Source organism: Cetorhinus maximus, chromosome 30, assembly GCF_964194155.1.
Source record: "Cetorhinus maximus chromosome 30, sCetMax3.hap1.1, whole genome shotgun sequence".
In the NCBI taxonomy this organism is placed as follows: Eukaryota; Metazoa; Chordata; class Chondrichthyes; order Lamniformes; family Cetorhinidae; genus Cetorhinus; species Cetorhinus maximus.
Genome location: NC_135908.1, coordinates 18,398,819 through 18,412,111, shown reverse-complemented (window position 1 = coordinate 18,412,111; position 13,293 = coordinate 18,398,819). Strand labels below are relative to the sequence as shown.

Here is a 13,293-nt window from a genome sequence, read left to right as displayed (position 1 = left end):
AAGTAATTCAGTGGGAATTATTAACCTATGCTTGGTTGTATATTTTGTGTCAACATTTTGAAGTTTTATTCATTCATGGGATGCGGGTGTTGTCATGAAGATATTAATGTATATAATGTTATTAGAAATTATTTTAAAGTGGATTTGTAGTAGGGTCTGTGCCTGTGGATGTGAGCACGTGTGTCTTAATTGGATTAAAGCCAGCTAGTCTGGGTGCTTTGATGTATAGTAGTTTTAAGTTGTTAAACAGTAAGGAAGTTAAGGTAAAGAGTACATTTGCATATTGTTGAATAAACCATTCAAAGACTGGAGGCAAAATCTTGCACCTAGCTAGGAGATGCCAAGCAATATGTTTATATTACTAATAAAATTGGTACTATGAAAGGGGTTTTATTGTTAGAAGAGGTGGAATTCAAAGGGCCTGGTGATACAATGAGAATTTACACCATCAAAGGGAAGGCTAGGTATATACAGAAAAGAGTTGTGTGTGTGAGTCAGAGGCATGTAAGAGGCATGTAATAACTGTGCCAGCTGTAAGCCTACAAACTGTGCAAAGGAACCAGATTGAAAGTAACCTCATTTTGAATTCGTAAGATAAAATGTGCTTTGCCTGGCGACTATGGGTTATTGTTGCCTTGATGAAGATTTTAGGGGTGATTAATTTGGGGATTTGCTCAAAAGTTATTATGGTAGTAATTTGTAGACATATGTATGTGTTTAAATTTGTTGTTAAATTAATAAATGTTTAATTTAATTTATATAAAAAACCTCTCGAGGCCTGGGTGGTTTTATTCCTGAATTCAGAGTTGCATCTCAAACATGCCAATTGAAAATATAGGTTATGACAGTTGTTCAAAGTTTCCTTCAGGGATTTTAAATAACGTAGCCTTTACCAACTGTGTGTCATAACAGTGTTGCTGGCAAGACAAAATTAATTGTCTTTCCCAAATTGCCCTTAAGGTAGTGATGAACCACATTCTTGAACCCCTGAAATCTGTGGTGAAAGTACTTTCACAGTCTGTTGGGTAGGGAGTTCTAAGCGACAATGAAGGAACAGCAAAATATTTCCAATTCAGGGTAATGTGTGATTTGGAGGGGAACTTGAGCTGGTGGTCTTCCCACATGCCTACTGTGCTTGTCCTTTTAGGCAGTAAAGGTTGTGGGTTTAGGAGCTGGGGTCGAAGAAGTCTTGGGGAGCTGGTAGATGGTGCAGACTACATCCACAGTGTGCTGGTGGTGGAGGGATGCCAATAATGAGGGCTGCTTGTTCTGAATGATGTTGAGCAGCTCTCATCCAAGTAAGTGGAAAGAATTCTATCACACTCCTGATTTGTGCCTTGCAGATGATGGAAAGGCTTTGTGGAGTAAAGAGGTGAGTCACTTGCTACAGAATACCCAATTTTTGAGCTGCAGTCACAATATTTACATGGCCGATCCAGTCAAGTTTCTCATTAATAGTGACTTCAAGGATATTGATGGTGGGGAATTCAGTAATGGTAATGCTGTCGAATTTCAAGGGGTTGGGGGCGGGGGGTTAGACTCTTTCTTGTTGATGATGGTTACTGCCTCGCACTTGTATGGCACGAATGTTTCTTGCCACTGATATTGTACTCGACTTGTGTTTTTTTAAAATGGTACTGGTCTAGCAATTCAGAGATTGTCAATTCAAATCCCATTATGACAAGCGAATTCAATAAACCTTGCTAATTTGTGGACTAGGGCCAGAAAAAATATCATATTTGTATGGTAAACAATGCCTTGATTGTGTAATTGAATTTTATTTATGTCACAGTGGTTCAAATAAAGGGAAAAGATACTGAATACAACATTAAGAACACAAACTAAAGCTATATAAGCAGTGAATAAGAAGAAGAGTCATACGGACTCAAAACATTAACTCTGTTTCTCTCTCCACAGATGCTGTCAGACCTGCTAAATTTTTCCAGCATTTTCTATTTTTATTTCAGATTTCCAGCATTCGCAGTATTTTGCTTTTATTTGAGCAGAGAATATGTTCAATATTTAAAAGAAATAAAGTATGACTGTTTGAAAACCACACTTCTACACCTATAGCTTTCTTTAAAGTCCTATTTTATGATTAATATTATGTTTACAGACTTTATCCCTAACTTGATCCAGGTCATGAACTACTTTGTTTAGTATCAATCCACAGGGAGCAATTCAGGGCACAGGAAGGGCATAGGGCGACAACTGGGAGGTTTCAGTTTCCTAAATGGTGTTCCCAGTGAGTGCAGCTCCCGCTTAGGAACGTGGGATCCTTTCTTATGTTTTTCTCAATATAAAATAGAGAAATCACTTTAACAGAAAGGATACCCCTATAACTTTCCTTCATCTTACAAAACGAGAAGTAAGAAGTGAGTTAATTATGAGGTACATGGAGCATATCAGATATAAAGCATTTCAATTTGTTTCCTTGTAGACTTCAACATTTGCTTAGCTCAGGACAACACATGATTAACTTACCAATGCAATCATTGTTATGTGAGAGCATGAATCCAGGGAAGCACAAGCAACTATAGGAGCCAACCGTGTTCTTACAGGTTCCATTGCCACATGGCTGCCGTTCGCATTCATCAATATCTACACAAATGAAAGGGAAATATCAATGTCTTTTCATTGGGAAAAAAGTTTTATTTAATATCTGAATTTCTACAAATCAAAAATGAGCATTCAAGTAAGTAATCAGACCAACAGGCATACATTCATTTGATGTGGTTTTCCTATTGACAGGAGTTCCTTTGCAATATATATATGTGCCACCTATAGCTGACCTAGTGCCAATGTGAGTCTGAAATTAATTGGTAGAAGGCATACAAGAGCAGTATGGGCTGACTCTCTCACTGACTTTCCCTCCACCTCTGGAACCTCCGCTTAGGACCTCTTTGTGTGACCATAATAAGAGTGGTGGAGTAAATCCATGACCTGTTCCTCAGTGGTATGACATGGATTAAACCCATGACTCACAAATCAGTGGCTATGTGCAGTCATGATTCAATAGACTGGACCATCATGCTATCTTTTCTGTTGATTTCTTAAGCTCTCTGCTTCAGGTCTTTATTCTGGTGCAGAATGCCTCTGATCTTCTTGCTTTATGTACTGCAATGGAGCAATCAGGGCACAATATTCAGATGCACAATGTGCTTTTTATAAGTTCAATTTTTCAATTAGGTAATTGTTCTGTTACTTTGTACCCACTGAGTCATAATTTTCCCCCCATGTCAGTAACAGTGACTGGCAGCACCATCATTAACTTTATGGTCCATCTCATGTTAATGGTGAAGATTAACTGCTACTAAATTTCCAATTTTCATCATCTCTCTAGTGCAGAGTACAAGAAAGGAGGTACCTTGTCATACTCTTAATGTGCTACCATATGGTGGTGTGACCAGTAGTGAAGATTAGACAGGAGAGAGAAGCTTGTCTCATGCCTATGTTACTTTCTATACAACAGCAAAAGCTTGTATTTATACAATGCCTTTAATAGAGCAAAACATCCCAAAACACTTCACAGCAACATTTTCAAACAAGATTGACAGTAAGTTATATAAAGAAATATTAGGTCAAGTGACCAAAAGCTTGGTCTAAGAGCTAAGTTTTAAGGAACATCTTAAAGTAAGATAGAAAAGTAGAGAGGTGAAGAGGGAATTCCAGAGCTTAGGGCTTAAATAACTGAAGGTATGGCTAGCAATGATGGAGCAATTAAAATCAGGGGTGTGCAAGCGACCATTACTGCAGGAGGGCAGGGATCTTGGAGGGTTGTAGAGGAGGTTACAGAGATAGAGGAGGGGCAAGACCCTGGATGGATTTGAAAACAAGGATGAGAATTTTTAAATCAAAGTCTTTACGGACTGGAAACTATTGTAGGACCGGGACTGATATCCTTGGGGGAACATTTGCTAGGGTGATTGGGGAGGGTTTAAACTAAAATGGCAGGGGGATGGGAACCTATGCATGGAGTCAGAGGAAGGGGAATCAAAGACAAGAACAAAAGACTGAAAGCAGAATAAGAAAAGTGATAGAGAAATCAAGGGCAAGAATCAAACAGGGCCTCAGTGAAAAATAGTGGGAATGGGACAAGTAATGTTAAAAAGACAAGCCTTAAGGCTTTGTGCCTTAACGCGAGGAACATTCGCAATAAAGTGGATGAATTAACTGCGCAAATAGTTGTAAACAGGTATGATATAGTCAGGATTACGGAGACATGGCTGCAGGGTGACCAGGGATAGGAACTGAACATCCAGGGGTATTCAGTATTTAGGAAGGACAGACAAAAAGGAAAAGGCAGTGGAGTTGCATTGCTGGTTAAAGAGGAAATTAACGCAATAGTGAGGAAAGATATTAGCCCCGACGATGAGGAATCTGTATGGGTAGAGCTGAGAAACACTAAGGGGCAAAAAAAAAATTAGTGGGGGGTTGTGTACAGACCCCCAAACTGTAGTGGTGATGTTGGGAATGGCATTAAACAGGAAATTAGAGATGCATGCAGTAAAGGAACATCTGTAATTATGGGTGACTTTAATCTGCATTTGATTGGGCAAATCAAATTAGTAACAATGCCGTAGAGGAGGAGTGTATACGGGATGTTTTTCTGGACCAATACATTGAGGAACCAACAAGAGAACAGGCCATCCTCGACTAGGTATTGTGTAATGAGAAAGGAATAATTGGCAATCTAGTTGTGCGAGGCCCCTTGGGGATGAGCAACCATAATATGATAGAATTCTTCATCAAGATGGAGAGTGACGTAGTTGATTCTGAGACTTGGGTCCTGAATCTTAATAAAGGAAACTACGATGGTATGAGGTACGAATTGGCTATGATGGATTGGGAAACGTTACTTAAAGGGATGACGGTGGATAGGCAATGGCTAACATTCAAAGAGCACATGGGTGAACTGCAACAATTGTTTATTCCTGTCTGGCGCAAAAGTAAAACAGGAAAGGTGGCCAAACCATGGCTTACAAGGGAAATTAGAGATAGTACTAGATGCAAGGAAGAGGCATACAAATTGGCCAGAAAAAACAATAGCCCTGAGGATTGGGAGCAGTTTAGAATTCAGCAAAAGAGGACCAAGGGATTGATTAAGAAGGGGAAAATAGAGTACGAGAGTAAGCTTGCAGGGAACACAAAAACTGACTGTACAAGTTTCTATAGGTATGTGAAGAGAAAAAGATTGGTGAAGACAAATGTAGGTTCCGTACAGTCAGAAACAAGGGAATTTATAATGGGGAATAAAGAAATGGCTGACCAACTAAATACATACTGTGGTTCTGTCTTCACAAAGGAGGACACTAATAACATACCAGAAATGTTGGGGACCACAGGGTTTAGTGAGAGGGAGGAACTGAAAGAAATCATTATTAGTAGGGAAATGGTGTTGGGGAAACTGGTGATGGAATTGAAGGCCGATAAATCCCCGGGGCCTGATAATCTACATCCCAGAGTACTTAAGGAAGTGGCCCTAGAAATAGTGGTGCATTGGTGGTCATCTTCCGAGATTCTATAGATTGTGGTACAGTTCCTACAGATTGGAAGGTAGCTAATGTAACCCCACTGTTTATAAAGGGAGGCAGAGAGAAAACAGGGAATTATAGACCAGTCAGCCTGATGTCGGTAGTGGGGAAAATTCTAGAGTCCATTATAAAAGATTTAATAGCTGATCACGTGGAAAACAGTGGCAGAATTGGACAGAGTCAGCATGGATTTATGAAAGGGAAATCATGCTTGACAAATCTACTGGAATTTTTCAAGGATGTAACTAGAAGAGTTGATGAGAGGGAGCCAGTGGATGTGGTTTATATGGACTTTCAGAAGGCTTTCGACAAAGTCCCACACAAGAGATTGGCGTGTAAAATTAAAGCGCATGGGATTGGGGGTAGTGTATTGAGATGGATAGAAAACTGGTTGGCAGACAGGAAACAAAGAGTAGGAATAAACGGGTCTTTTTCCGGATGGCAGGCAGTGACTAGTGGGGTACCGCAGGGATTGGTGCTGGGACCCCAGTTATTCACAATATATATCAATGATTTAGATGAGGGAATTAAATGTAATATCTCCAAATTTGCAGATGACACAAAGCTGGGTGGGAGGGTGAGCTGCGAGGAGGATGCAGAGATGCTTCAGTGTGATTTGGACAAGCTGAGTGAGTGGGCAAATGCATGGCAGATGCAGTATAATGTGGATAAATGTGAGGTTATCCATTTTGGTAGCAAAAACAGGAAGGCAGATTATTATCTGAATGGCTATAAATTGAGAGAGGGGAATGTGCAACGAGACCTGGGTGTCCTTGCATACCAGTCGCTGAAGGTAAGCGTGCAGGTGCGGCATGCGGTAAAGAAGGCAAATGGTGTGTTGGCCTTCATAGCCAGAGGATTCAAGTATAGGAACAGGGATGTCTTGCTGCAATTGTACAGGGCCTTGTGAGACACCTGGAATATTGTGTGCAGTTTTGGTCTCCTTGTCTGAAAAAGGATGTACTTGCTATAGAGGGAGTGCAGCGAAGGTTTACCCGACTGGTTCCTGCGATGGCAGGACTGACATATGTAGAGAGATTGAGTCGATTAGGATTATATTCGCTGGAGTTCAGAAGAATGAGGAGGGATCTCTTGGAAACCTATAAAATTCTAACAGAACTAGACAGGGTAGATGCAGGAAGGATGTTCCCGATGGTGGGGGAGTTCAGAACCAGGGGTCACAGTCTGAGGATATGGGGTAGACCATTTACGACTGAAATGAGGAGAAATTTCTTCACCCAGATTAGTGAGCCTGTGGAATTCGTTACCACAGAAAGTAGTTGAGACCAAAACATTGTATGCTTTCAAGAAGGAGTTAGATATAGCTCTTGGGGCAAAAGGGATCAAAGGGTATGGGAAGAAAGTGGGAGCAGGCTATTGAGTTGGATGATCAGCCATGATCATAATGAATGGCGGAGCAGGCTCGAAGGGCCGAATGGCCTACTCCTGCTCCTTGTTTCTATGAGTCAGTGAACACAGGGATCATAGGCAAAAGGACCTGCTAGGATATAGACAGCAGAGTATTGGATGAGGTCAAGTTTAAGAGGTGCAAAGGTTGTTCAGGAGAGAATTGCAATAGTTGAATTTAGAGGCAAAAAAGACATGGATAAAGGTTTCAGCAGCAGACAAGCTGAGGAATGGGTGGAGATGGGAAATGTTACAGAGGTAGAAGTAGGTGGTCTTGAGTGATTGTGAGGCTTTGGGGTCAGAAGCTCAGCTTAAGGTCAAATAAGACACCAAGGTTGTAAACGATCTGATTCAACCATAGACAATGGCCAAGGAGAAGGATGGTATTCAGTAGGTAGGAGATGAATAGAATTTGTGATAGGCGGGAAGACAACAGCTCAGTATTCCCAATATTTAGTTGAAGGAAATTCTGCTCATCCAATACTGGATTTTGGACAAGCAGTATGACAAATCTGAGGCTGTGGAAAGGTCGAGAAGGGTAGTAGTCAGATAGAGCTAGACGTTAGCATATGTGTGGAGCTTGATGTTACTGAGTGGCATCATATAGGTGAGAAATGGGAGGCAGGGTACAATATAATGCCATAAGGCCTCTTAGTTCATTCAGTTGGAGTTCTTACCCAAAATATTTATGACTACAACTGTGGAATTGTTAGATCTAATTGGGTGTTAGTTGAGTATTAGTGATGCGCAATTAGTGATGATAGTGCCTCATTTTGCAGGACAACCTCTTCATAATATGGGGGATGTAGGCCATACTGGGAATTTTATTTTTAGGTTATTAGAGGAGGCAAGAAATTAGATGTAAATAGTGTAAAAGTTGCTTAAAAAGTGATAATTAAATGGAAAAAATTGTGCCCACACATAGGGACAAAAACGCTTGTATCCTTTATAGAGGGTCATAATAATTTCCATGTATATTGATTCGTGCAAAAGCTGTTTAGATAACAAAAATATCGAGCGAAGTCTTTCAGCTAATATAATAAATGCAGAGGGAGGAAAATAAAGTGACCAAATGATGGCATGGTGCAAGACTCAAATTCTATTTGACAGCAGGCGAAGTGAGGATAGTGCAGAATGAGGTGATCCTACTTTGCACCCTCCACAGAAAAACATAACAGGATGCCTATAAAGATGGAAAGGAAGTTGATTTGATGACACAGCTGACCATTACTAATACTTAACAATGTTAACCTTACAAAAATAACTTGCATTTATAAAGTGCCTTTAATGTAATAAAATATTCCAGAACACTTCACAGGAGCGTTATGAAGGAAAATTGGACAGAATGTTCCCCTTGGTGGAATGATCCAGAACCCGAGGACACCAAATTAAAGTGATGAGCAAAAGAAGCAATGGTGACATGAGGAATAACATTTTTATGCAGCACGTGGATCTGGAATGCACTGCCTGACAGTGTGGTGGAGGCAGATTCAATCAAGGCCTTCAAAAGAGAATTGGATAATTATCTATGTTGTAACTATTCTATGATTCTTTTCTACGATAAGGCGATATCAGAGCAGATCACAAAAAGCTTGGTCCAAGTGGCAGGTTATAAGGTGCGTCTTAAAAGGAAAAAGAGAAGCAGAGAGGCAGAATCCCAGAGCTTAGGGCTGAGGCAGCTGCAGTTATAGCCATCAATGATGCAGCAATTAAAACTGGGAACGCTCAAGAGGCCAGAATTAGAGGAGCAGCGAGGCCATGGAGGGACATGAAAAAAAGGGATGAAAATTTTATAATTGAGGTGTTGGCTTCTGCAGTCAAGCAATGTAGGTCAACGAGCAAAGTGGTGATTAGCAACTAGCAGAAGGACATGATGGCAGAGTTTTGGATGAACTCAAATTCAGCTGGGAATATATGGAACATTGCATATTAGCTGAAGTGTCATGGAGCAGGTAGCAGTCCTGAATTTGGTTGTCTGCTATTCCAAAAACTGCATAGCCTACTCCACAAAGCAATTATCAAATTAGATGGACATCTGACTGCAAATGTGTGTTAGAGGATCTCACAGATGGTCACAGCTTGCCTCTGGCATAGCCTAGCCTGTCTGGCATCCCCCCCATTTCTCCTCCTTTAGAAAACATAAGTAATAGTGAAAATTCATCAATCTGATATCATTGAATAAATGGCAGACCTACATCTGAAAACAACAGATGCAAAAAGAGAAGTCAGTTTTGGAGAAGACTCGAAGCACAATCTAGAAGCCCTAAACATACATTTTATATGGGCAAGTAGGTTGCTATACAGATGTAAACACTGAGCAAATACACAAACAACCAAATAAGGATGAATTTATTGCTGACTTTTGGCTTATGACCCAAAAGGAAAACCGGATGGACACAAACTCAAAGGAAATCTGGTGTAAGTGATCTCCATCCATTTTACTGATTGGTTATGGCCATGAATGAATGTACCCAATTGGATTTTAATGGAAGGAAAATCATGGACTAGGAGTGTGTAATTTCTTGCCATGCGCTTAGTGTGTTAGAAGTGCATGACTGGTTGCTTACTTACCCATACACATTGTCTTATCTGGTGTTGCTTTGAAGCCATTGCGACAAGTGCAGTAGTAGCTTCCTACAGTGTCAGTGCATTGACCATGACTGCAAACATTAGGGATATCGTGACATTCATTACGATCTGTAGGCAAAAGAAACAGAATTTCCAAAATAGTATCAGAGGAAGTACATATGCAACAATGAGCAGCAATCTTTTACTCATAAAAATGAAGAATGGCTTTAACAGCTAAAAATTAAACATCTGAATACTAAAAATCTGGAATAAAGCTGAAAAAAGCTAAAAATGCTGGAATATACAAGTTTGTCAGTATTTGAAAAGAGAAAAGAAGATGGCAATCTTTTAGGCGGAGACCAGTTTTGCTGAAGGTTCCTGCCTCATGCATTAACCTGCCTTTTTTCTTTTCAAATTTGATGAATATGCATTCCCAATGTTTTCTGTTTTGCTACACACATTATGTATAGGGTATCACTGGTAAACATCAGAAACTGAACTACTGTGATGTATGTGAATTGCATATTAATTGTATGCAGGTGGTGGGCATCCACTGGGGATTCACTTGAGCCCTATAAATAAACAGACTAAAATGATGGTTATTGGGGTTAGGAGGCATATCCGTGTAATGCGTGACTCTGTAAATAAATATAAAGGTGCGTAAAAAATTGGTGCAATTCTGTCCTTCACAAACTGGTTTTCTGGAATAGAACAATATATTACATATAGCATAATAAGTACCTCTCCTGTTGCTGCTTGCTGTGAAATCTTAAACATGTGCATGAAGGACACATTTACAATTTAACTACAAGTAGCAAGTGGAGGAAAGCTTCCCCATTATGTACACTGTCTTACTAGGAAAGATCTTGGGTTTGGAGCAGAATAAGGATTCAAAAGAAAAAAAGCTCAGTTAATTCTACCTCAATGCTGACATGTGCTACTGGTATGGAACAAATTTCAGAGTATGCTACTCTAAATAATCAAAGTAATCTTAGCTGGCAGGGATATCTTGACATATGTCACACAGCAAATGAGGCAGTCGTATGATTTCATCAAGTGATCTCAATATTAGTGTTATGGATAAAGAAAAATATCATAGTTTCTACTTACTGTGGTACTTGTGACTAAAGGGAAGATGATTCTCAACTTAGGGGTAAATATTTTCTTTCTTGGTCCTTGAATATATATTCCAAAACTGCAAACTTCCAGACCATGATTTTCCCTTCATTAACTTTAATGGATGGAAAATTACAGGTTGGGAATTTGTAAATTAGTGATGTACACTCCCAGTGAAAGCCTGTACCCAATTACAGGCACGTCAGAAATTTTCTGTTTTTCTAAGTTAGTTAAATTTATATGAGATATGAATAATGATATTTGCTAATTTACTGTTTTACAAGGCCTCAGTTGTTTTATAGAAACATTCTTTAGAGTGTATATTTGGAATAGCCAATATGTCAGTAGGATCTTAATGTGTTAAATCACTTTTCCTTGGGTACTTTCTTGCAATGTTTTGATAGTCTCATTTAAAGCATTCTGATTTGTCCACTGATATGTTAGAATTACTATACACATATCTCTACCCAAAATGCAGCAATGAAAATAATTGCAGGAAATTAATATTTCCTTTTAATTAAAAATGGGTATTGTGGTTCACATTTAATTTTTTTTGCTTTTGTTTATTCTGCCCGACAATCACACACCAGGTTTTTAATGATAAGGTTATATAGCAAGCAATCTACATATAACTCAGGATTTCAAATGTTTATCAAAACTAGGACTTTCATTTTAGAAAATAAGGAAGTCAACCTGATATGCAGGGGAAGCTTTTTCATAGCTGAAAACACACAGCTACATTTAGATTTTAACAGAGATGACCTACCAATACAATGTCCTGTTATTGTGAGCCGGTAACCTGGTAAACATTCACAGCGATAGCTCCCAGGGGTGTTAATGCAATTAGCATTCTGTTGACATAGAGGTCCATTCTGACATTCATCCATATCTGGGTGAACAAAACAGCCATTAACAAATTAAAATGACTTTGTAACTATGTTCCAACTCAGGGTTTTTAGAATTGGTTATTAATTTTAATGACAAATGGGTCTCAGCGTCAAAACCCTAACAAAAAAATCAAACAGCTACAAAAAATTATGACATACACCCTTTATTATCTGTGGCTTTTGCTTTGGATATTTTGTTTACCAAGTGTATGTTGGGATGGTGGCCTGAAACTTGAATGCTGCAGAAGCTAACAGTGTCAGTGAGTTGAATTAATGTCATAGAATAACTTTTACACAAACGTACCATCATTTAAAAAATGGAATTTAGAACATAAACAAACATTGTGGCAGTACTTATACTGCCATGTTCTGACATGTGTAACATTCACTATTCTGATGGGCTAAATAGACCACCTTAATTACTGTGGTGGGAGGGGCGAGGACTATCAACCTAGTTTTCAAAATAGTCACAGTCTGCATATGTGGAGCTGTAAGTCACTCTCTACGGTTACAAGAGTAATATGTTAAAAGAGAATTAAAGCTTTACTTATTAAAGGGATAGCTACCAGACTAAAACAGCATAATTATTTCATTTTTGTCACAGGTTGACTGAAGTCAAATTGTGGTGCTGCACATGACATAATGGGCTGGATTGTCATCCCCCTGTACCTGCCTGGAACTCATTCGGGAATAGGTAAAAAGAGGCCCACGGCCAGCATTTCAAACCTATTGGTCCATCTCCAACCCACGCCATCTTCCTCTAGTCGGGAAACATTTTGAGTCACAATCTTGCACGCCTGTCCTGTAACATTAGAGTTGCCAATTATGGTTGATTGACACTTTTAAGGTCGTGGGATAACTTTTTTTCCCAAAGGAGATTCTCTCTAAATGTATTGTGTCAGTTTCAGCAACATTTCAAAAATTTGCTACAGTTATTATATAGCTCATTAGTTCTGTACATAGTGAATACTGGAAAACTGGGCATGGAGGATGCATAGGGGCATGGGGTAATGAAAAGGGTATGGAAGGGGCATGGGGGTTGAGGGGCCATAGGGATATGGAGGGGATGTGAGGGGCATAGAAGGGCGTGGGAGATATGGGGGGCATAGAGGTTGAGGGGACATGAGGGAGCATGGGGATATAAGGGGCTATAAAGAGGCACAGGGGATATGAGGAAGCATCTGCATACACTGTTTGAATAGAAGTATTCACAAATTGGAGGTAACAGGCCAATATAATCATTGAGTTAATCGTACTGTTGTAACTACTTGATCTTTCATGGGGTCCAAATAGTGGGTTATCATTATCAGTAGCATATTATCTGTAAAATCACATTCAAACCTACGTTACGGACAGGAGGGAGTTTAATTTAAACAGCCTTGATTTCTCCTCTCACCATCCATCTGTAAACATAAAGGTGTTTTGATTTTGATTTTCCCTCTTTATAAACGGTGGCCTATTTCCCAACCCCTCAGTTTTGGTGTGATCCAATTTCTATTAATAACCCCACAGCAAATTCAAGATAGGGTAAACTCAGAGGGTTAGTTTAATCACACATGCTCAAAATGCAGGGAGAGGGGGGATGGGGTTTGCTATGTAGACCTCTGTGCATTCATACAATAAAAGAGGGATAAAGAAAGAAAGATTTACAGGGCAAAGACCACAGAATAAAAAAAAATTGTTTCACGTGAGTCCAGAGTGTAGGATCAAAGTCCAATGGTGTATTTTTTCACAGAGGTCAGCAGGCTGAAGACAGATGCTGGATAATTCACTTTTCCAGT

At 39.5% G+C, this 13,293-nt stretch overlaps 1 protein-coding gene across 1 annotated transcript in view; it reads right to left on the bottom strand.

Moving 5' to 3' along the window:
* Nucleotides 1-13,293, bottom strand: part of LOC144670111 (fibrillin-1-like) — a 580,847-nt gene that overhangs the window by 82,654 nt on the left and 484,900 nt on the right. Inside the window, exons 44-46 of the mRNA XM_078532542.1 lie at nucleotides 11,392-11,514; nucleotides 9,513-9,638; nucleotides 2,485-2,601 (exon numbers count right to left, since the gene is read on the bottom strand). Of these exons, the coding sequence (XP_078388668.1) occupies nucleotides 2,485-2,601; nucleotides 9,513-9,638; nucleotides 11,392-11,514 (366 nt within the window). The remainder of the gene's footprint in view (nucleotides 1-2,484; nucleotides 2,602-9,512; nucleotides 9,639-11,391; nucleotides 11,515-13,293) is intronic.